Source organism: Elaeis guineensis, chromosome 13, assembly GCF_000442705.2.
Source record: "Elaeis guineensis isolate ETL-2024a chromosome 13, EG11, whole genome shotgun sequence".
Taxonomy (NCBI): Eukaryota; Viridiplantae; Streptophyta; class Magnoliopsida; order Arecales; family Arecaceae; genus Elaeis; species Elaeis guineensis.
Genome location: NC_026005.2, coordinates 4,781,332 through 4,806,353, shown reverse-complemented (window position 1 = coordinate 4,806,353; position 25,022 = coordinate 4,781,332). Strand labels below are relative to the sequence as shown.

The 25,022-nt window shown below is 36.8% G+C and overlaps 1 protein-coding gene across 8 annotated transcripts in view; it reads left to right on the top strand.

The window, feature by feature from the left end:
* LOC105060617 (isoamylase 3, chloroplastic) overlaps positions 1-25,022 on the top strand; it is a 91,141-nt gene that overhangs the window by 58,602 nt on the left and 7,517 nt on the right. For all 8 annotated transcript variants that reach the window (XR_012136529.1, XR_012136530.1, XM_073248174.1 and 5 more), the window contains 5 exons: positions 1,733-1,784; positions 5,670-5,732; positions 17,247-17,336; positions 17,430-17,502; positions 22,738-22,817. Coding sequence is in view for 6 of the 8 variants with exons in the window: in XM_073248174.1 (XP_073104275.1) it covers positions 1,733-1,784; positions 5,670-5,732; positions 17,247-17,336; positions 17,430-17,502; positions 22,738-22,817 (358 nt within the window). In the remaining 2 variants the exon portion in view is untranslated. The remainder of the gene's footprint in view (positions 1-1,732; positions 1,785-5,669; positions 5,733-17,246; positions 17,337-17,429; positions 17,503-22,737; positions 22,818-25,022) is intronic.

Below are 25,022 nucleotides of genomic sequence, written 5' to 3'. Positions count from 1 at the left end.
CCTATTATTTTTTCAATTTTCATGGATTTTAGAGATAAAAGAGAGAGAGAGAGAGAGAGGTAGAGGAGAAATGGAAGTGAGAGATAACCTTACATGCCTCTATTTGATGAGTTCTTCTTGTTTTGCACCTTAGTTATACTATAGAAAGGGGGGACTTCTCGTTCGGAGATGAAAATAGAGGAAGAGGAGTTTTTTTTGACTTATCTTCCTCCAACAATTGTTTCCTTTAAGATCCCCCAGGAACCCCACTATAGCAAACAGGAAGAAAACAAAAACAAAAAAGAGGGAACAGGGTCGAACCTGTTGGTTCGGCCTTGAACCATACCGAACTGTGCGGTTCGGAGTGGTCCGGGCCGTTCGGTTATGTTCCAATTTTCAAGGCTGAAACCAAGCTGATTCCGCACCAGTTCGGCTTGATATGGGCTGAATCAAGCGGTTCGGTTCAATTCGGTCTGGTTCAGCAAACCATGATTTGGATTGTTGAATATTAAAGCACTAGTGATTATGGACCATTGGATGGAAGCTAGATGTCACAGATCTAGAGAAATCTCTTCTCCTCAAAGTACAGTCAGCCTTTCTTTCAAATTTCGAACTGTTGCCCTTGTGAGGCTTTGCCATGCCCTTGGTGCACACTTGTGACAGCCCTTGGCTAAGCAAAGTTGGGAACAAGAGAGAGAGAGTGGTGTGGATGAAGACAAGTTTGTATTGCTACAAAAGCGGAGACTACAACTTCTGGGAGTTGGGCCGCAAATGAGGACCCCTCCCCTTTATAATGACCTAGGCTAGGATCACACCACTTATCATACATCCAACAGTTCGAATATCCTAGATACAAGATATTTACAAGGCACTAGGCGTATCTAGGAATGCTCTAAAGCATCTTTACAAAACTTTGGAGTGCCAGAGAACTCTAGAAGGCTGTAGAGAACTCTAGAGCCTAGACATTTCTTTTGATGTTAAGTTTGAGTGAGTTTGCGGACACTTTCAGTGAGGTCATAATTTAGAGCTCCCTTGTTTACTGATCGTGCCCTTTACTTGGATATGGACTGAGAATACTCCTTTATCAAGCGCATTATCAATCTTTGATCTGAAACTGGACTGAGAATTTAACACATCATGATCAGTCAGCATATGCAGGCTTCTGGAAAGCCTTATTAAAAGAAATGCATGTTGATCAGTCAATCTTCATGTACTGCCAGTTGCTAAGTGGACTCATTCTATCTATGGGCAACAAAGACTGGTTCCTGCCAAATACAGCACCTATCATCCTAGGTATTGCAGTCATCAGATGAGTTGATTGACTACAATCTGCTGTTTAATAAATTTTCAAAGCATGGGTCTTGTAATCCTTATAACCATGCATGAGTAATGCTGATGACTGTCTGAAAGGCCATTTGCCATGTGCTGACATTGTTTGGAAGTCTAAAATTCTCAAAGTATAATTTAAAGAGAAATTACCATCACTAAGTACATTTGTCTAGAATGTGAACTATTATAAATTGAAGGAACTTTTTTTTCGGGGGGGTATGGTGTGTATTTTGGTCCTAGAGCAAACAATAATCTGTTGAGAAACCTACCTGGAGATGTTGAGATCCTAAGTTCATGTTTTAAAGTTTTTGGGCAGAACATACTCCCAATATGATGAGAATCTTCAAATCTTTATTTTTAAAATTTCAAAATGGTGGAGTAACATTGTTCAACAAGAGTTTGTTTTTTACTGTTATTATTGCAGGTGGGCTGAGTGGAATGGTAAGTATCGTGATGATGTTCGAAGATTCATAAAGGTAATACTTTCGAGGACGTTTGTTTTTTGACTTTTTTTTTTATTTCCATTGAAGCATTTATAATGTGATATCAGAAAATTCTATTAATCTTAAGTGAAATTAAAATGATATAAGTAGACATGAAGCCAGGTTGTATATGAGTGGTCTCACTTGAATACCAGGGAGGAACCTCTGGCTAAGGGGTATGAGTGGCGTCATCTGGTCCATAGATAAGTTTTACCTTGGCCAAGTGTTATAGGTGGACCTTGAGGATTATGAGTGGCATCATCTGCATGAGGACCAAGGATAATCAGTATTTTCATCTGAATATCAGGGAGGAAACTGGTGAACTGGGTCGCATGGGCAATGAGGATAATATGAATGGCATTTTGGGTTTAAACTAACCTTTCTAAAAATGTGTGGAATTATGTGAAACATTTGCACTACTATACGTTTTAGTTGATTACAATATATCATTTCTTATTAGAAAACTTTGGTTTCCATATTTCAATGAAATAGCATTTCAGTGAACCTTTTTCTTTTAATTTGGAATAAAAGTTGGATTTACTATTGTGTTTCTTTTAGAATGGTCAATCATTTCTAATAAAAGTTTTATTCATTTAACCATGGTAAGTTGCTTGCCGAACTATGTTTCTTATTAAACTTTTTCAAAGTAGTTGAATAGAGTTGAAGTGAATTTTGGGGATAAGAGGAATCAACTTCTGGAGTGAATTTTTGGGATTAAGTGATCATTGAGGCAGCATGAATCGATAAATGTTACTATAGAGTATAGAGTTTTCTTAACAAGTGAAAGTATATTGTTATGCTACAGTATGTTATATTTAAGATGTGACAGGATTATATTTAACTATTGTTCATGATAAACTCTTTGTTATCTCTTTGCTTAATTATTTGGTTTGTTTAAGAATGACTTGGCCTTAATGTCATTTTTGCATCCATTGTGATTGACTACGATAGCTACATCTCAAGATTTGAATATATTTTTGGGTAGTGACATCTAGCTCGGTAATGGCCTCATTTTTTTTTTTTAATTTTCAATGGTGTATGAACTTCAAATTCATGCCTTAGAGCACGAAACCAGGATCAAAATCAAAGAAAGTAGGGTTTTGGCTTGAACAAGAAAACCTTATCCAGCTTTTATCTTGATAAATGTTGATATTGTTTGTTAATTCATTTATTTCCAATAATCTAATTGCATTTCAATTGCCAATGCACAAACATAATATATATATATATATATATATATATATATATATATATATATATATATATATATATATATATATATATATATATATATATAAGAGAAATATATACATACATACATACCTACATACATATATACATACATATGTATATGTATGTATGTATGTATGTATATATGTGTGTGTGTGTGTGTGTGTCTATATATATATGTATGTATGTATGTATGTATATATATATATGTATGTATGTATGTATATATATATGTATGTATATATGTATATATATATATCTATATATATATATATATATGTATGTATATCTATATATGTATGTATATATATATATATATGTATGTATATATATATATATGTATGTATATATATATATATATGTATGTATATATATATATATATGTATGTATATATATATGTATATGTATATCTATATATATATATGTGTGTGTGTGTGTGGGTGTGTGTGTGTGTGTATCTATATCTATATCTATATCTATCTATCTATCTATATATATATATATATATATATATATATATGTATGTATGTATGTATGTATGTATGTATGTATGTATGTCTACATATGTATGTCTGTATATATATACATGTATCTACATATCCATCTATATATATACATGTATAGACATATATATATGTATATATAAAGCTAGGCTAGAATTAGATCAATCAGATTTGGACTCAGATCGGTACATGGTTCCATGGGAAAACTGGGACAGTCCTATCCCGCGGGATTTAAAACCTTGGTACCAGTACGGGATCTGGTACTAAGAAGCTGAACCTTGCTTGTACCTCTATGTTGAATTGTTCATTGTTCAACACTTCAACTAAGAGAAATATATAAGAGAATTGCTATATAATTTATGATTAATTATCTTTAGGCACAAAACATCCTTGGTACATTATCTTGATGAAAAAGGTAAAGTTTGATGTAAGATGGAGAGCTATTTAGGAAGTGGGAGATGTACCAAGGAGAAAAAGGAAGAGACAACCATGCATAATCCACTATTTAATTGACAATTGAAATTGGTGGTATAGAATAGATGCAAGATTTGCCATCTCACTATTTGTTGCATCTTGATTCCTAGAAATATCAGAGGATGACAAACTGACTTTCAGTCAGGCCCTTTGTCATATGATTTGTGCTTGTTGTTCTTTATATTGAACTTTACCGTTTCCCCTCTTTGGTGGATTCTTTTGAAGAATAGAGCCTTGGTCCCTGGATGTCCTCCAACAGAAAGCCCTTAGGGAGGAGTTGCCATCCAACTGAGCTAATAGTTGTAGGCATAGAACCTTAGATAGTTGCTCTGTGGTTTCTAGAGCCTAAATTGAGTTACAAAATGGTATCTCCTTGCCTATGAGTTGATTTTGTATATTTCATGTTAAGGACCATCTTTTGCCCAGTGCTGCCTTTGGCAAAAATATCAGAGAGGATAACTAGCAAGTTGAGAACCAATTGTTGAATGCTTGCAAACGTTCTGTGGATCATATCTTGATTGATAAAATCAAGCGGTGAGATAATTTTTGTCAGCCAAGATTGTAGTGAAGGTTGTGCCTTGTTTTGATTCTGATCACCTTATCCAAGAGGCATCCACCATGCGAGTGTGTGTAACTAAATGGAGGAAGGGAAGGAAGAGAGAAGAGAGGACTCAATACATGTCATTGCCTCTTCAATTCTAAGGTTTAGGGACTGAGGAACTAATTAATTATTATTATATTTCAAGAATTTTGGGATCGTGGGATTTGTGGACTCCAAACAAATACAGATCAGTACTAGCTGGTATTGCTGGATACGAGTGGCTCACCTCATACTTTTACTGATGAAGTATCAAATGGTGATATTGGCTGGCATGGGCTGACACTTAAACTTTGAAAGCATGTGCATCATCCCTCCATTTTCATCATTTTTTGTATCTTTTCTCAGTTCACGCCATCAGGTTCACATGGGAGAAACCCAGATATGCGGTTTTGCTATCCAAACATGACCTAAAAAATAGAAGTTATCGGAGGACAAAGAGGGGGATGAGAGGGTAATCTCCTATGCTGGCATAGTACCAAGAGGAGTAATAGAAGTGAATTTCCTTGAGAAACTCAGTTCAGTTAAGTCATACAATAATATGCATATATCAGTGCTTAATGTTGAAAAGCTCTAAGAATATGTTTATCTCAATTTGTAATTTCTCCACCTGTTGACAAGTAATTTGGTGAGTACTTTTCTTTTCTTATGCTAATGTTAAAATAGATTTTCCCATTTTGATGTCTGATTTCCATCTGTTGCCATTTTTTCATGTAAATAATTTTCAAATGATCTTCACTCTTTTTTTAATCAAATCTATGGACTATTCTAAATGTGATTAATTTCCTGTTCACATTTTTAGCTTTATAATGCCTTGATTGCAATTGCATTTTGCTTTAAAATATTAACAATTTTTTTAAAAAAAAAGGAATTCATGTTTTACCCAATAACGAAAGATGATTAGATCTTTATTGCATTCTTCGAATGGGGAGAATCTATTCTCTGAAAACTGTGACTACTAACATATACCAATTAATGTTTTAGGTGTTATGAAGTCAAGTTCTCCTTTACTTTTTTTTTTGTGGATATCCAAAATTATGTTTGATCAATTGTAGTGTATTTGACATTCTCAGGGTGACCCTGGTATGAAGGGAACTTTTGCAACTCGTGTATCTGGATCTTCTGATTTATACCAGGTATGAGTGATGAAGTGTAATAATCATATCTTCATGGTTCTTTGTCTGTCATCATTTTGACTTAAATATAATCATGAGTCCCTTTGGTCACTAACTTTACTTGACACGTATGCACCTTTCTATCGAAATGGAGTCCATCTTTCTGGAGTATCCAAGCGAAAAACCCTCTTTTATGTTTGTTTCAGCAAGAAGATTTTTGTACTTCTTTAGAGAATAAAAGTAGCCTAGTGTCTTCTCTAGGTTGTGCTTTGTGTGCCAGTTTTGTTCAAGGAAATTGCATTTTAACTATAACTGTGGAATGTGCATTGTTTGGACTTGACAAAATGGTTGAAGGCCATTGACATGGAATTAGAAAGCCATGCAGATACCAAAAGCCTGTGGGATTAATAGATGAATCCTGTGAATTTGGATTTGATAACTCAAGGATTTTTGAAATGCTTGGCCTTGGATAATTGTAAACATTTGATAAATTTTGAGATTTTTGTAGTTTTCCTCTTTATTGCATATAATTTAAATAAGAATGTAGAAATTTATAGGAGATTCTTGAGCTTTCAATTCCATTGCCATTAGATCAATACCATTTGGTGGTTCTATAGAATCTTAAAAGACAAAGTGATAGAGAACTGATAGAAAACATATGGTCTTTATAGAAGATAGGATTTAGGAGAGAGAATCCTTGTTAGAAACACTAAAAGAGAGAGAGATAGGTAAAGACGGAGAAAAGTGATTGCATTGTATTTCATGTTATAAAAAGCTCTATATATAGAGCCATGGTATTCCATACTGGTCCGAATCAGCCAGTACACCCCGTACTGGCAGAGAACCGGTTCGGTTCAGGTCGATTTTTCGAAAAATGATTTGAACTGGACTGAGCCAGTTGGTTCGGTATGGTATTGGTTCGAATCGTCCGATATTGGATGGTTTGGTTCGATACGGTATGGTACTGGTTCGGTCCGATTCGGCTTGATTTTCGTTCTTATTTTTGGCCGTTGGATGAGATTTTTTTTGATTTTTTTATTGTTGGTACGGTTCGGTACCGTACTGGCCAGTCGGCAACTGGCACAAGTTTCGGTACCAGTCCATGAATCTTGTATAGAGCAATAAAGGTTTAGATATAATCAACCATATGATAGGATCTTGATACAATGGACCATATAATAGGAGTCTGGATACAATGAACCGTCTAGGTACAATGAATCTATTGATCTTCTAATTGATATATTTCTTAAACAGGATTATACAAGGAATATACATAATGATATATATATTAACATAATATATTCTAATATATATTAATATAATATGCTATCTAATTTAACATTTTCCTTCAAGCTGGAGCATACAAGTTGTGTACCAAGCTTGTTACAAATATAGCTAATTCAAGGATCTTTAAGAGATTTAGTAAATATATCTGCTAGTTGATCATTGGAGTTGACAAAAGTAGTGGATATACACTCTAATAAAATTCTCTCGGATAAAATGACAATCCACTTCTATGTGTTTAGTCTTCTCATGAAAAATCGGATTCGAAGCAATGTGTAAAGCAGCTTGATTGTCACAAACTATCTTCATTTATTTCACTGATTCAAATCTTTATTCTTGAAGTAATTGCTTCATCCATATAAGATCCCATGTTGCTAGTGCCATAGCTCTATATTCTGTTTCTGCACTGGACCTGGCAACATCTTGTTTCTTGCTCTTCCATGATACCAAGTTGCCATCGATGAAAACGCAATATCCTGAAGTAGAATGTCTATCAGAAGGAGATCCTACCCCATCGGCATCAGTGTACCCAACTATCTGAGTGTCCTTTATCTTCATATAATAATCCCTGGTCTGGTACTCTTTTAATGTATTTAACGATGCGAATTACAGTATCTCAGTGACTGTCACATGGAGACTGTAGGAATTGACTGACCATATTCACAGCAAAAGAAATTTCTAGTACTAATTATCAAGTAATTCAACTTCTCGATGAGTCTCCGATATCTTTCTGGATCTACTAGTCTCCCCCTGTCCTGGTAGAAGTTTAACATTTGGATCCATAGGAGTACCAGTAGATTTGCAATTGAGCATGTCAGTCTCCTCTAGTATATCCAACACATACTTTTTTTGTGAGATGGCAATATTAGTGCTAGATTGAGCTACCTCAATACTAAGAAGGTATTTGAATTTACCCAAATCTTTTGTCTGAAAATGGTGTGAGCAAGATTTTAAATATCGATATCGGATCCTGTGCCTGTTGTCGGTCGGCAACGGTATGGTACGATATCATACCGTACCATACCGGTCCAAATCGATAATAAAAAATTCAAAAAAAATCCCATCCAATGGCCAAAAAAGAAAATCAAGCTGTACCGCATCGTACCGATGCCGTACTGCACCATACTGGCCTGTATCGCATCATATCGATCCGTACTGCATGGTTCTATCCAGTTCATGCCATTTTAGAAAAATCGATCTGAACTGAACCGGTTTCCCATCGGTATAATATAGTATGGGTTGTACCAGCCGGTTCGGGTCGGTACGGAATACCATGGGTGTGTGAGATGCTGCTTCAACTATTGAAGTCCATCATGGTCATCGCCTGTGATTACTAGTCATCAACATAAACAATCAAGTAAATGCTATAGATCGAAGAAGTATGGCAATAGAAGATCGACTGATTTGCTTCACTGCGGATCATACAAAATTACCGAATAACAATGCTAAATCTCTTAAACCAAGCACGAGGGGATTGCTTCAAGCCTAAAGGGATCGATGCAGTCTGCATACCAGTCTCGACTCTCTGAGCAACAATATCTGACGGTTGCTCCATATAAACCTCTTCATCCAGGTTGCCATCAAGGAAGGCATTTTTTATATCCAATTGATGCAGGGTTCAATGATGCATGGCAGCCATAGAAAGGAATAGACAGATAGAAGCAATCTTAGCAATTGAAGAGAAGGTATCATCATAATCCAAGCCATATATCTGGATATATGCCTTTGTAACTAAGCGTGCCTTGAGACAATTAATCTGGCCAGCAGGATCAACTTTGACGGTAAACACCCAGCGGCAACCAACAACAGTTTTATCAGGAGGTAAAGAGACAAGATCCCATGTGTCAGTCGAATGCAAAGCTTCCATCTCATCAAACATCGCTTGCCGCCATCCAAGGTGATTAAGAGCCTCACAGACAATCTTAGGAATGGAGATAGATGATAAAAAAGCAATGAAAGCAAAATATGGTGCTGAAAAACGGTGATAGCTCAGAAAATTATAAATGGAATGGGGATTTTGAGTAGAACAAGTATCTTTTGTCAGGGCAATCGGAGGACTAGCAGGAGGCAGGTCCATGGCAGGTGGAGACGATGGGGCATGGGATAAGTCAGCAGGAACATCAGTAGAAGGTGGCAAGGGACGTCATCGGTAGACATGAAAAGGCTTAAGAGAGACCAAATCCAGAGGAGCAAGATAGGGAAGAGGAAGAACTTCAGACACCTGAGTGGTCTGAGTTGCAAAGGAAGAAAAATACAGAGTTCCTTCAAAAAAGTTGACATCGATAGAGGTGAAGTAACGATGGATGTCTGGGGAATAGCAGCGATACCCCCTTTGAAGACGAGAATGTCCCAAAAAGATGCATTTAAGAGACTTGGCGGAGAGCTTATCCTGTCCAGGGGTTAGATTATGAACAAAACAAGTAGAACCCAAAATATAGGGAGGAAGGAGATAAAGAGATTGATTTGGGAAGAGAAGTTGATGGGGAACTTGATGCTGCAAGATACAAGAAGGCATGCGATTAATGAGGTAACATGCAGTGAGAACAGCATCCAACCAAAAACGATATGGAACATTGTGATGAAGAAGCAAAGTTCGGATAGTTTCAATGAGATGTTGGTTTTTACGCTTGGCTATCTCATTTTGTTGAGGTGTATGTGGACACGATGATTGATGAATAATTTTTTGTTAAAATAAAACTAGAGGTAGAAAAGTATTCATGGGCATTATCACTATACAAAATACGAATAGAAATATTAAATTGATTTTTAATTTCTGCATAAAAAGATTGAAAATGAGAAAATAACTAAGAACAAGTTTTCATCATAAATAACCATGTGCATCTAGAATAGTCATCAATGAAGGTAACAAAGTACTGAAAATCTAAAGTAGAACAAATATGACTAGGACCCCAAACATCAGTATGAACTAACTCAAAAGGGGACGTAGCTCGATGATTAACGCGCTTGGTAAATGAACGACGGATTTATTTGCCAAGTTGACAAGACACATTCTAAAGACGACAAAGTAGAGAGACGGGCTTGTGGAAATGGAGGGGAAGTATTGAGATGGTAAAGTCTGTGCGACTTATGCCCCATACCAATTGTCCGTCTTGTAGCTCGATCCTGCAAGATGACAGTATTGTCAACAAAGGTAATAGAACAATTTAAGGATCGAATTAATTTGCTAATGGAAATAAGATTGAAAGGACATTCAAAAACATGAAGGACAAAATGTAAAGGGAGAGAGGGAAGGGGTTGGGCCTAGCCAATACCTTTGGCAATAGTTTTAGAGCCATTAGCTAGAGTGACATTAGGAAGGGAGGAAGTAATAAAATGAGAGAAAAAATGTTGGTTACCAGACATGATTAGTCGCTCCGGAGTCTAGAATCTAAGGGTCAAGAGAAGAAGAATGTGTGAGGAAAGCACTAGAGTTACTAGTCTGGATGACGGAAGCAGTGGAGGATTGGGTGGCAGCCTGATATTGAAGATACTTCTCATAATCTGTACCAGTCAAGGTGATAGAGGAAGATGACCGGCTGACAAAGGAAGAGGTGGATCAGTAGTAGCCTGGGCAACATTAACAATGCGGGGACAGCCTTGGAGGTCATAACAACGATCTTGGGTGTGGCCAAATTTATGACAGTAAGTACATTGAGGACGTTGGCCTTTGGTGCAGGCACCACCCTGTCCACCACCTCAGCCCTCGTGGCTGGAAGATTGAGAGGCCAAGATAGAAGAGTCAACCATGGGAGGAGAAACAGTCTGAGAAGATTGAACATGGAGCAAATGAGCAAAGGCATCCTCCAAGGTCGGAATAGTTAGCACTGGCAAGGAGCTGATCACGGACAGGCTCAAGCTCAGAAGGAAGGTCAAGAAGAGCCAAAATCAAGAATAACTTATCAGTTTGGGTCTTGTGCGTAGCAGCAGTAACAGCAGTGGGCATGAGGGCCATATACTCCTTGAGAGTCTCAATTTGGCCAACATAGGTGGACATGTTCATATCTTGCATTTTGAAACTAACCATATTAGATACAATGCGGTAGAAGCGCCGAATGTCATTGGTATAAAGATTTTTGGCCTTGGTCCAGATTTTGTTGTAAGACCGATAAGGTCGAAAAATTGAGATAACCTTGGGATCAATAGACTGCCACAGAAGTGCACACAACTAAGCATTGGAGGAACCATCCACACCAGCCATGACATTTGGATGGAAGGAAGCTCATAGCAACAAGAGAAAAAAAAGAGCGAGCCCAAGTTGTAAAGGTTGGAAAAGGAGGATCTGACTTTAGAAATAGGTTGGTAGGAGGAAGGGAAACACACCACGGGACAAGACACCGTGGGAAGAGTGGAAACACAGCAGGATAATCACCGCTAAAAAGGATCTAGGGTTTTCTCCCCTCCGAGCTCTGATACCATATAGAAGATAGGATCTAGGAGAGAGAACCCTTATTAGAAACACTAAAAGAGAGAGAGAGAGAGAGAGAGAGAGAGGTGAAGATGGAGAAAAATGATTGTCTTGCATTTCATGTTACAAGAGGCTTTATATATAGAGCAATAAAAGTCTAGATACAATGAACCATATAATAGGATTTTGATACAATGAACTATATAATAGGAGTCTAGATACAATGAACCGTCTAGGTACAATGAATCTATTGATCTCCTAATTGATATATTTCTTACACAGGATTACACAGGGAATATACACAATGATATATATGTTAACATAATATATTCTAATATATGTTAACATAATAAGCTATCTAATTTAACAGTCTTGTAAAACAAAAATTTGAAGAGGCTTGATAAGTATACTAGTTTCTTCCTTGAAGAATCATAAAAAGAAAGGACCTAAGCTAGCATGGATGGAATTTATGAGCAAAGAGATGGAAAAGCTTGCCACATCAGAAAGACAAAGATAGCCTAAAGAGCGTGATGTTGATTGTCCATGCAAGGTGCATTTGCTGCCATTTAGCTTCATCATGAGTTCAAACCTAAGTCACATTAAATAGACACAAGGATGAGGAAGCAAATTCCTCCAAAAAATTAGTGGATGGAAGAAACAATTGGCTTTAGTAGTGAGAATCCCAAGTGACTCTAAAGTGAGTATTGCACCCGGACAGAAGATTTTGGCTGCTAATGTAAAGCAACAAAATTGCTTGCACAACATCTATGTGTGGACTCTCTTCTGAGCTTTTTTAGTTTTTTTGGGAAAAAAGCAAGAAAATCTGATGGTTAAAATTTGTGCTATTAGCATGCATATACTTTAGTAATGATAAAATTACCTACTAATGTAACCTATGCCTTTGGAAATTGTTACAGCTTTCTTTATATTAATAGCATCATTGCATTATTGTTAATCCTAGATGCCGGAATCTTCCATTTAGGATGGCACACCTTTACAATCTCCTCAGGAACTTGTCCTTGCACCCACTTCCTAACTCTTTTCTTATTATTATTTTTTTTTTTAAAAAAAAGACACATTTCTACATACCTGCACCCAATCATCTTCCAGCAACTAGGTTCTTGATAACTGCTTGTAAGCACTTAATCAATGTTTCTGCTAGAGTATCTAGTCCATGGAGATCCTTCAAAAAAGAAGCTAATTGGTGGGGAAAACCAATTTCCTATGGAAGTGGTAGCATATATTATACTAGGTAATGTGAGTAGTTAATATTTGAATCCTGCAACAGAGAAAGAATGAAGGAAATTAGACTCGGTGCAGGAGTAAGGAATTTTTTGTGTAGTTCTGATAGTCCTATACCATTGGAAGGCAATGGGCAGTTAAGTCAATCATTCAGCTATGATAACTTATTGGAAATGCCTCCTTCAATTCTTCACTATTGTTTGTATCAGGAGAATGTCTTGATATTGCAACCACTGTACGTTAAGGTGTTTCAAAAGTGTTTCATAAAATACCAGCAGTTTGTTAAATTGGTGCGGCAAATATTCATTTGCAACTTCTTTTCAGGGTTGCATGGAAATGGATGCTAGAATCAGATGTAGATCAGCTAAAGGAAGAAGAGGAGAGGGATATGCAAGGGGATAACTTTAACAAATTGTGTATTTGGACTTCCAAAAGATACTTTGTTGTACAATCAATGCATAAAAATGTTAAGGTGTTTCCATGTACATGTTGCTCACCATTGTGAACTTGATCTGAGTTAGTGAGCAAAAGAAAAAAGCAGAAAGTGTTAGGAATAGTTGTAAATCAGGAAAACCTGAATGTGTCAAGAATTCAGCACTATGCGATGCTTGAGTTCTTGTTGCATGCATTTTTGTCTAAATTCAGGATCACATAAAATTTCTTTCAAAAATCTTTCAGGTTTTGCAAGAAAAAAATATAATTCTGAAGGAGAAAATCAGTTCAAACACTAAAAATTAAACATGTTTATATAAATCAAGCTCCGATGCTAACTGCATGCTCTAAACTATAAAGTTCAAAGTTATCCCTTTTAAATTCATGATTAATGTCAATTATTATTTTTCAAGTATGTTTAGATTATTGAACAGCATTAATTCATCTTTCAGAGGAATTTTACAAAAAAAGAAAAAAAAAAAAGAGTTTTCTGAAATGTTTGACTTTCTATTTTCTATCTGTTCTTCTTTTTTTGTTAGAATAATGACAAGTATTATCGATCATGCCTGGAAAACATTTGTGTGCCATTCTTTATTAAATCTTATCACGGGCTGTCACTCTGATTCTGTTCTGTTCTCATGGGCCTCCCATCTATCAGATGGATGAAATTATACAACTTTTCTATTATAGTTAGAAAAGACCATATGAATCTTTATCATTTTTTTTTTATACCGCAAATGTCAAGTGAAGACAACTTAAAGATGGGAGTATTATAAATTAGTAAATGCACAAATAATTCAAATATTCAAGGCTAAGTCAGACTTTGTGCAATCTTGATTTTCTCGAAGGCAAACACTGTGGAAGTGCTTACCAAGCACTCTTTGAAATGATATAACGCAAAAACATTTGGATGATAGAACATCAGATTGAAAGGGTAAGTTTCCTGTACCAAAAAAGGGTAAGTTTTGGTGTGGGTGTGTGTGTGTGTGTGTGTGTATTTTTCAAAACAATGATTTCTTTGGGTCTTCTATTCTAACTTATACTAATTCAATGACTATTAGTATATGAACTTTCAACGTTTATATTATTGTATCATGCCAATATCTACTGAACTTTTGGTGTAGCATAGAGTACAATTGGAAAGTATTATGACCAGCTAGACCACGCCAAGCTTCATAGGAACCAATGGATTTGTGGGCGAAGACTTTAACTATTAAATATTTGAATTTTATTTCCATCCCATGAGTGAACATGCTCGCTCATGGGATTTCAAGGTTTTTGCTTGATTTTTCCGTGAATTTTCTATTTGATACATCACTAATTTTTGTTAAGCTTCTATGCCTTTCGGTTCATTAATTTTAGTTTATTTTCTTAATTAAGTCAAAAAATCCAATTTCTAGTATGATTTCTTTAACAACCTAGGACCTCATCCAAAAAGATTAGCCAAGAAGTTGTTATGTGAGTGCCTTAGCCCTTTATAAGATCTAAGATCTCCCTAGTGCACAAATGATATGAGACTAAACACATGCCTACATAAGCCCTCGCACACTCCTTGTGTTTGAGCCCTAACATCCTTACCAAGCTATGGGTCTAAATCCAACAAAGTCCAACGACAAATGGGATACAAATCCCATTACAAACACCACGATCAGCCCATAGTTAGCTCCAAAAAGGGCCAAGTTTACAATTTCCCCTAGTCTATATTGGCCATGGGATGGGTCTACACTGATACCATTTGTAAGACCTAGGGCCTCATCTGAAAGGACTTGTTAAAAGTTGTTATTTTTGGTTACCTGACCCTATATGACCCTATGTTAGTATCTAAGATCTCCCCAACACACAACCGATATTGGTTAAAAGTATTGGGGACATCTTGGATACTTAGAGCCAAGGAACCAAAATAACAATTGCATTGCAAGCTTTTTTGGGTGAGGTCCTAGGTCATTATATTTTCCATATCAGGTTTAATATGCGAAGTAAGGGGTCAGGTTCTATATATGCTTCTAATCTATTTTAAGGAGCCTTGGTTCAGAATTGCACATTAATAAAATTTTTTGGAGAAAGCTTATTCCATATGTGGAGGGATTTTCAATCCAGTTTTTCTTCAATTTATGTGTTTGGCTCCAAGAATCATCCTTCATACTTTATGCTTCATCAAGTAGAGTGAAGATAAATATGAAACCTAAACTTGTTTAACTATTTTTCTCCAGGTTATCAATCACTTACCAATCCTAATATATCCCACCATAATTTGTTCGTCAAGTTACATACTATACCATAAAAGTTAGTAAAGATTAAGATAACTGTATTTAATTCATCAAAAATCATTTTTTTTTAACTTTTAATTATTTAAATTGTAGCTTTCGCTGAATAAATAAGACAGCTTGCACATGTGTGCACATTTTCGAAAGTATATCTCAAGTTTATTTTGTCGTTTACCTTGAAAAAACATTATTAAAAATATCTTCTGAAAGAATCTTGGAAAACTGTATATTTTCTCAAAAGAACAATTATTTTCTTCATCCAAAAAGTATTTTGGACTTGGACATAATTAGACCTATTTTTGGCTAATCCATTTGATGTTATATGTAATTAAATTAAGATTTTCCTTTGCTTTGAGCCTTCATCAAGGTAGTATAATGAGTGTTATATGGATGAAGCTTAAGGGCCAGTTTGCTTGTAAAATGTTTTATGGAGAGCAAGGTTTGCTGAATCGGTACCGTCGGCCATTTCGGCCGGCCGGCGGTACGGTTTGGTATGATTTCATACCGTACCGAACCGACGACCCGAACCAGAAGAAGAAAGTGAAAAATTGAGAGAAATAGAGAGAGAGAAAGAGGAAGAAAAAAAAAAGAGGGAGGGAAAGGAGCCGGCGGGGCCACCGGACGGCCTCCGACTGGCCGTCGTGGCCGTCGGAGGGCGCTGTCCACGCGCGCTGTGCCGCAGGCGTGAAACAGGGGCATCGCGATGCCCTTGTTTCGCAAATTTTTTTAAAAACGTGGTTTTAAGTGAAGTCAGCAAACGATTTGCCGGCTTCACGATTTTTGTTTTTTTTTTTTTAAATTCTTAAGTTGGCAACCCAGTTGTCGACTTCATAAGTTTAAAACAAAAAAAAAAAAGTAAAAATCGAAACAGACGACACCCGCTCGACCGCCCTCAGGCCGTCTGTCCGGTAGGTTCTCCACCCCCCCTCTGAGCGCTCTCTCTCTCTCTTTTTTGCTCTCTTGAAAGCCCTATCGGGCGATACGGGGCTCGGAAGCCCTCCGACGGCCGCAGCCGGCCACCGCCGGCCTCCGGTGGCTCCCACCTCCCTCTCTTCCCTCCCCTCTCTCTCTCTTTCTCACTTTCCGTTCTTTATTCGTCGGTACCGCCAGTGTACCGATTTTACCGACCGAATCGTGCCGGTTCCCCGTCGGTCCGGTACGAGATGGGATGTACTGGCCGGTTCGGCACGGTATGGCAAACCTTGATGGACAGATTACACACCTCATGATTCTTTTAGGAGACACTTGAAGGTGCACAAGGGCCATCTGAATGCCTAAGATGCATATTTTGTTAGTCAAAGGAATAGTGTACTAAGTGCTGCAACCGTTTATTTGTCATTCGCTGCAGTTGCATTTCGTGGAGAAAGGAGGCATTGCAAGGCCCACAACGGTGAGCAAATGGCAAGGGAAATTTGCTAACATGAAAAAGGGAGAAGTTCACATGTTAAGCTGATTTAGGAACTTCTACTGGTTATACAAAATCATATTATATGAAATAATCATAGGACTATGCAATAAATAATATTCAAATTTAAAGGCCTGGCATATGTATTCACACTTTGATGAGATTAACAAACAACTAAAATTAAACTTAGCTGTACTGCTGAAGTTTGTTGTAGTCTAAGTACAGCAGAAATAAATAGCTGGTAGTGCAGATTGACTCCTAGGTGATACTGAGTGATGTTAAAAATATAAAACTTAATATTCAGCAATATGTTTTATTTAGTTCAATTACTTCAGAGTTCAGACCATCACATGACATCTAGAGTTGTGATAGTTGCATCTTATCGTTTCTCTCTAGTCTGTGTTGTGGTACTGCAATGCAAAAAAATATATATATATATATTGTTCCTCTCCTGTCATAGTGATTCAATGTAATATTGTCTTATATGCAAACTTATTCAATAGGTAAACAAGCGCAGGCCATACCATAGCATCAATTTTGTCATCGCACACGATGGGTTTACGTTATGTGACCTTGTTTCCTACAATTTCAAGGTATTTGAAACAAATCCAAAAAATTAACATACATGCACATGCTAATATGGAGATTAGATGTGGTAAACTTGTCCTCCACTATTGGTCATACAGCACAATGATGCTAATGGGGAAGGTGGCAAGGATGGAACCAATGATAACCTCAGCTGGAACTGTGGTTTTGAAGGTAGTACCTGTATCCCAGTACTGTTTTTTTTGGCTTGCTAATCTATAGCTTTCAGCTAAAGAGTAGTAGTAAGCTTTTAGTTTGTGAGTCGAAGATACTTCTAAATGAAAGATGCTTTAGAAAAGTTCAAGTTAACATATAGTCATGACACAAATGATGGGAGCTAGCTAGAATTTTTGCCCATGTAAGATTTGTAAATCCTGGTACTTTTCTTCTACATTTATTGTATTTTCACCTACTAACACATCATGTGCTTGGACAAATACATATGTACATCCATGCATGCATGCATGTATATGTATGTATGATATATGTATGCATGCATGCATGTGTGTGTGTGTATGTGTGTATGTGTCTGAGTGTATGTATACCTCTATGTGAACCATTTTGTCAGTATGCTGTCTGTTGAAAAGCACTTTAATGATGATGTGTCTTGGAGTCTAATGGATTAAGATTTTTTTTGGGCCGGATTCTAGGTTTTAGCATTTGTTAGAACACAATTGTAACTTGTAAGCCTTTAAGATTTTAGGAATACCTTAGCATTTAAAAGTTGAAGTTTTGACCTGATGCAAACAATTTGGAATTTGTACCACAAGTGGGAAATGAATTTTCTATTCTCTAGGAATTTAGATTTGAGTATTTTTATTGAACTCAATAGTGTAGCAGCTCCTTATTTACTTGTAATATTTTAAGTACATGAAAAAAAAAAGAAGGAAGAATGATATGAGGCTTGTTTGTCTGTCTTGTAATCTGCTTTCTAAGACAAGGATTCAACCTTCTTGACATGTTTTCTTGAGAATAAAGCCACTTGACATATTAACCAACACATCATAGCAACTGACCTTTAAAAGGTTTCTTTGGGTCCAATGTAACATAATGGGTGTGCTTGCTTGTTGAGAAGGGATGAATACAGGAGATTGTGCATCAATTATATGAAGATAACGCAGAAAAATATGTATCACCATCTAGAATCGATGATTTAGTAACCAATTGCAAGGTGAGCGCAAGCAACATTTGGGAGCAGTTTAGCCATTGAAGGAGATGTTTTTTAAGTTGAATAAATGTAAGTTTATTTATGAAAGTTACTTTATGAACCCTAATAAAAGAATATCTTTGAATCTTACACTTTGTAAGACCTATGTGTGTTAATGTAGCTTTTTGAGGTAACATCATACGCATTAAGGCAACTAAAAAAGTTTTTGAGTAGAATTGTCCAATTGATATCTCAGAATTGTCTATGGTAGTTTTTTGTTTCGAAGATTTTGGAGACTACATGAGGAGCAATTTGAGTGATATGCCCTTCTACAAAGGTTTAAAATATATATCTTCTCCTGAAAGGACTGAAAGGAACTCAGCATGTGACTAGTGTAATGGCTAAACTTTTGACGGCCTATGATCTCAAAATCCACTATCATCCAGAAAAAGCAAAATTTGTGATAGGTGCTCTGGGTACTATTGAGTATTAGCTCACTTAAGAATAGGAGTGGTAATAACTGGAATTATTAACTTAAGGAGAAAGATTCCAGTGTTGTGACTACAAGGATATTTATGCAATTTAGAGACCTAAGGAGGCACAAGAAACTGATCATTAATTGGTTGACTTTAAGGAGTAGCGAAATCAGATTTTGAAATTTGTAATGATGAGTGAGATTAGAATGACTATGGTGTCTCAGATGATGTACACTAAAAGAAAGAAATTCTAAATAAGTCTCTTTGATCTCACTAAAATATGCATATTCATTGAAGATTGTCAACTGAGGAAAATGGTTATTGGTTGAACAAGATGAAAAGAGATTGGAGTTCGTTCTTAAATGACTGGTAATCGAATAGGTTAAGGTGAACTATCTACGACATGTGAGTACTTTTCAGCCTTAGCTATCCTTAATTTGGAAAGGACGCATGTTATTATGGATTTTGTTATGAGATTACCTAGAAGTTCAAACAATCATGATGTTATTTGGACAGTTGTGGAAAGATTAAGTAGACTTTCATTTTATGCCATTCAGAATGATATAATCACTAAAGAAAGTAGAAAAATTTTATACATGGGAAATTCCATAGGCCCCTAGAACGATTGTATCTGATTCACCCTTTGATTTTGGAGGAGTTAACAGAATGCCAAGGGTACAATCAGAAATTTAGTATAATATTTTACCCTCAAAATGATAGGAAGTTAGAGAGAATAATTGATATTTAGAAAATATGCTTACACTTGCATGATCGATTTAAGAGGAAATGGGATGACTACTTGTCTTTGATAAAGTAACCCACCTCTAAAAATGGATTGCAATCTAATATTGGAATGTGACCTTACTACTAGTTATATGCAAGGTAGTTTGGATAACCAGTTTGTTATGAATGAGATAGGTTAAAGAAAACTACTTAGGCCAAAAATTATCTGGGACACCATAGAAGAGATTAAACTCAAATACAATAATGTAATAAACTTGAAAAAGTTAATCAGTGAACCAGAAAACTTATGCAAATAATAGTTCGAGAATATCAGTTTTTAGGTGAACGGTTATGTTTGTTTCTTTTAATGGAATTACGAACTCAAGATCCAAAGCATGCTTGAGACAGAAACAGAGAAAGTTGAAGGCAGTGTTGGAGCCTTGGAGGATAATTAAAGCAGTGAAATGGGAGACGTTTGAGTTAGCAAGAGTCTAGAGAAGTTTGGAGGGAGGTTTTCAGAGTGTCAAAGAAGGTGGAGGGTTTGGATATGGACCTTGTTGAAACACAGAAAAGAAGAGAAATAGAGTAGAGGAAAAAATCTGTTCAAAAACAGAATAGAGGAAAAATTGATTGTCAATTTCATCTAGCCTCTAAAGGGCTTTTATAGACATTTAGATACAATATATTTGGACAACTATTAAACATGGTAAGATCCTTATATATACGATTATAACCAAATATGGTTATAATCATGTTACATACTGAATTTTGTTTAACAATATATGGCTACAAGATATGGTTATAATCTAATATAGTTATAACCATATTACATACTATGTTAATCATATTACATACTATGTTTTCTAGCACTCTCCTTCAAGCTGGAGCATATATATCAAATATTCCCAACTTGATACATAAGGAAGAAAAGTGAGTATGCCCAAGAGCCTTAGTAAAGATATTAGCCAACTGATCCTCTGACATTGTGTAGGGAGTAACAATCTTTCCTGATAGAACAGCATCCCGAATGAAGTGACAGTTGACCTCAATGTGCTTAGTCCGTTCATGAAAGACAGGATTGTTTGCAGTGTATATAGCAGACTGATTATCACAATGCATCACCATAGGTTTAGAATAAGAAATGCCAAGTTCTCTTAACAAAGAATTGACCCACATCATCTCACAAGCTGTGTGAGCCATCGCTCTATACTCAGTCTCAGCACTTGAACGGGCCACTACTGTTTGTTTTTTACTTTTCCATATAACAAGATTTTTCTCCAACAAAAATGCAAAAATTTGATGTGGATCTCCTATCACTCATCGAATCAGCATAGTCAGTATCAGAATAGGCTTCAATTTGTAAATGTCCATTTTTTTTATACAAAAGGCCTTTTTTTGGGGCTCTCTTAATGTAATACAAGATTTTTAACACAGCATGCCAATGACAAAAATTAGGTTTCTGCATATACTGACGTACTACCCCCACTGCGAACGAGAGATCAGGTCTTGTGACTATCAAATAGATAAATTTCTCCACTAGTCTACGGTACCGAATGACATCCTCAAAATCGTCACCTGAATCATCAATCTCTGATGGTAATTGAGAATCAATAGGAGTAGAACTTTGTTTACAACCAAGTAAACCTGTCTTCATCAATAAATCAGTGGCATATTTTTTTTGAGAAAGAAATACTCCTTGCGACCCGTATGCCACTTCAATTTTCAGGAAATATCGTGGTTTGTCCAAATTTTTGGTGACAAAATGATTTTCTAAGTGTTCTTTGAACAGCCCTTTAGAGGCTAGATGAAATTGACAATCAATTTTTTCTCTATTTTGTTTTTGAACAGATTTTTTCTTCTACTCTATTTCTTTTCTTTTCTGTTTTTGATCATGGTATCAGATCCTCATATATATGATTATAACCAAATATGGTTATAATCATATTACATACCGAATTTTGTCTAACAATATATGACTATAAGATCCTCATATATATGGTTATAATCTAATATGGTTATAACCATATTACATACTATATTAACCATATTGCATATTATGTTTTCTAATAGACCTTATCATCTATAAAGAAGAGGGCAGGTTCTTGGTTGAACTGCTATCTTACTATGGTTGTACTCGTATTGATGGCCCATGACATAAAATCCAGAATGATTTTGTTGGGTTCACGGTTTCAGAAAATCGAGCGGTTACAATTGTTATAATACATTATAGGGGTGTACAAATGGAACTCATGAATAGGATTTGTAGAGTTCAGCCTCTATTTAACATACTTCAGCAGTCATACACATTCATGGAAGAATTTGGCACTACCTGGTGATAGTAAGTAGTCTGAGGGCAAGATAACTTGAAACACATATCTAAGCGGTCATACACTTTGTGTGTTTCACTCAGAATGCAAGGGCTTATAACTTGAAACACACAGCAGTCATAACTTGAAACACACATTGCACATTTTTACAAGACCGGTTAGAGAAAAGAGCAGTCTGAGGGCGAGAATTGGATTATTTGAAAGAGAGAATGTTTTTGGTTTTGTTTTTTCACTTATGAAACTTGTTGTTTTTGGTTTTAGTTTTAACTTATGAAGCATATAATGGATTCTATCCACTCAAATATTAGAGCAAACAGAAGGAAATATTTTTAACAATGGAGAGTGGCTTTTTCCTGTTCCTAGTTCAAGATATTTGGTGTGTTCTGCATGGTTCCTGAAAATCCTTTAGAACCATCTAAACCTTATTAATCATGCTTTGCTCAGTTATTTCCTAAATCACAAGAAACTTTCATTTTGTTCCATCTTACCAGTAAGCCTAGTGTTTGTTGAATGCTTCCATCATTACTGATAAAACTAGTAATCTCAAGGATTGGTTGTAGTTGAAAATCTGTAGTTTCACATTGTTTCCTGAGGTAAAATTTGAACATAGGTGGCTTATTTCATCACTCTGGACTCTGGAGGCATGCCATATTATTAGTCATTCACTTCATTTTTAATGCATATGCTCATTTTATCCTTTAAATCATAATAATTTCGTTCTTTATTCATTTTGTAGGGGAAACGGATGATGTTAATGTTTTAAGTCTACGTTCACGACAAATGAAGAACTTCCATGTGGTGTTAATGATATCTCAGGTAGAAATATCTGGGAATCGTTATGATGGCATTATGCTGTTTTTAGGTTTATCATATATTCATATATTTAGACAATATTGAAGTATATTTAATTCTTTATCTGATAATAAATAGGATATTTTTCTGCTATCAAATCAGCGCTTGTAGCATACATTTCTTCATTTTGGATAGTTATATCCAAGGTCCGTCGTACTGCTTTGAACTGTCTGGTTTGGGGCACATCGAACTACACCAAGGGCGAAACAAAATGGTTCCACCAGCATTTGCTGTATACCGGACGGTATGGGGCATACCATACTATATCGGTACCGTACTGGAATACCGAACCAATCTATACTGACATAGACATATTGTACCGTACTACATACCGACACTATAGTGGGATTTCATTAGTCTGGTGTTCGATACCAAGACGGCAAACATTGGTTCCACCCCTTGGTTTGGAAAATCTGGCAAGGGAGGGGGAGTGGGAGGAGAGAGAGGAAGAGATGGAGGGAGGGATGGGGAGGGAGGAGGGGGGTGAGAGAGAGAGAGAGAGAGGGCTTGAAAGCCCACATCTTCTCCATAGGCTATAGGGGGTTGCCCCTATTTCAAAATGAAATAGGGGTGGAGCCCTATTTTTTTTTCGTTTGAAAATTTTCAAGTTGGCAAACCATTTGCTGACTCCACTTAAGAATTCTCAGAAAAAAAAATTTAGGGTTCTGCCTCTGTTCCTGTGGCTTGCGAAGGGGATGATGGCTTTCGAGCCCTCTCTCTTTTCTTCTATCCTTCCCCTTCCTTTGTCAACTCTCCCTTTGTCAGTATGCCCTGGAATGGAATGGCATAGTGCCATATTGTACCATACTGTGGGGCAATTGGTACATTCAATACTGGTACAATCAACCTTGGTTATGTCAAATCTCTATTTGACTATCCAATGTCATATTCATATTCAAAATCATGTCATCTACCCACACAATAGAAGATTTTCATGAACATGGTATGTGGGGTGTTCCATCAATTTGAAAGTAATGCATGTTTATGTACAGATGATTAAGTCAAGTTCCTCAACTAAGTTAAATACTAGTATCTTTTTATTGGTTATGTATATCCTTAAAAGGGTTTGCTGAACTGCCATGAATCTGGTGGTTCCGGCATGCTAAACTGGCCAGTTCGTGGCTTATCGAACCATACCAGCGGCCTATCAGTATGGTTCCAACATGAAATTCGGAACACCGGCAAGTGGGAGAAGGAAATAGAGGGGAGGCAGGGAGAGGGAGAGAGACCCTTTAGAGGGCCACTGCACTTGTTGGAGGGCTAGCGAGGAAGGGAGAAAAGAGAGAGACAGGGAGGAAAGGAGAGGGGAGAGGGAGATAGAGCCTTCGGAGGCCTACTGAGGGCTGTGGAGGCCATAGTTAGCCGATCGAAATAGGGAAGCCTATGTTTTATATTTTTTTATGACATCTAGTGAAGTCGGCAATGGCATTGTCGACATCAGTTAACTTTTTTTATTTTGCCCACAAACAGTGAAGTCAGCAAAAAAAATTTAAAATCGCGAATGAAACGGGGGTAGTCGCTCCTCTTTTGATTGGTGGAAGGCAGGGAGGAGGATTTGGGCCTCTACAACCTTCTGACGGCCTCTGTCGGCCTCCCCGTCCTCTCCTTTTTCCCTCTTTCTCCCTCCCCCCTCTTCTTTCTCGGTTTGGAGTTTTGTCGTGCTTTTCTAGTTATCCGAAGGCCTCAGCAGCCCTCTAGCGGCCACCACCGGCATCTTTGCTGTCTCCCTCTCATTTCCTTCCCCCTCCTCTCGTGTTCTCCCTCTTCTCCACTTTCTTTGTTGTTTCAATTCTAGCCTGGTATAGAATGGTATGAGGGCGTTCCGAATTGTACCGTCGGCTGACCAGCACAGGATCCAATTCTAACATGGTGAACGTTAAATTTATAGCGATGCATCTTGATAGCTTCTATAGGTAGGATGCATGAAAGTTTGTTTCGAGGTCCTTAATCTTGGTATTGGATACCATAGCGGCAGGTTACTAGTTTGATTTAGTAATGTAATCTATAACAAAATAGCTCTTGATCCCATTTTTCTCACTTTTTATCATCATACTAAGCGTTTTTGGATTCGTCCCGAACTGGCCGGTTCGGGGTGTGCCGAACCATACTGTGGGGAGCCGAGACGATTCCGACGTGGAAAACGGCACATGTCGGTGCTGGGGAAGAAAA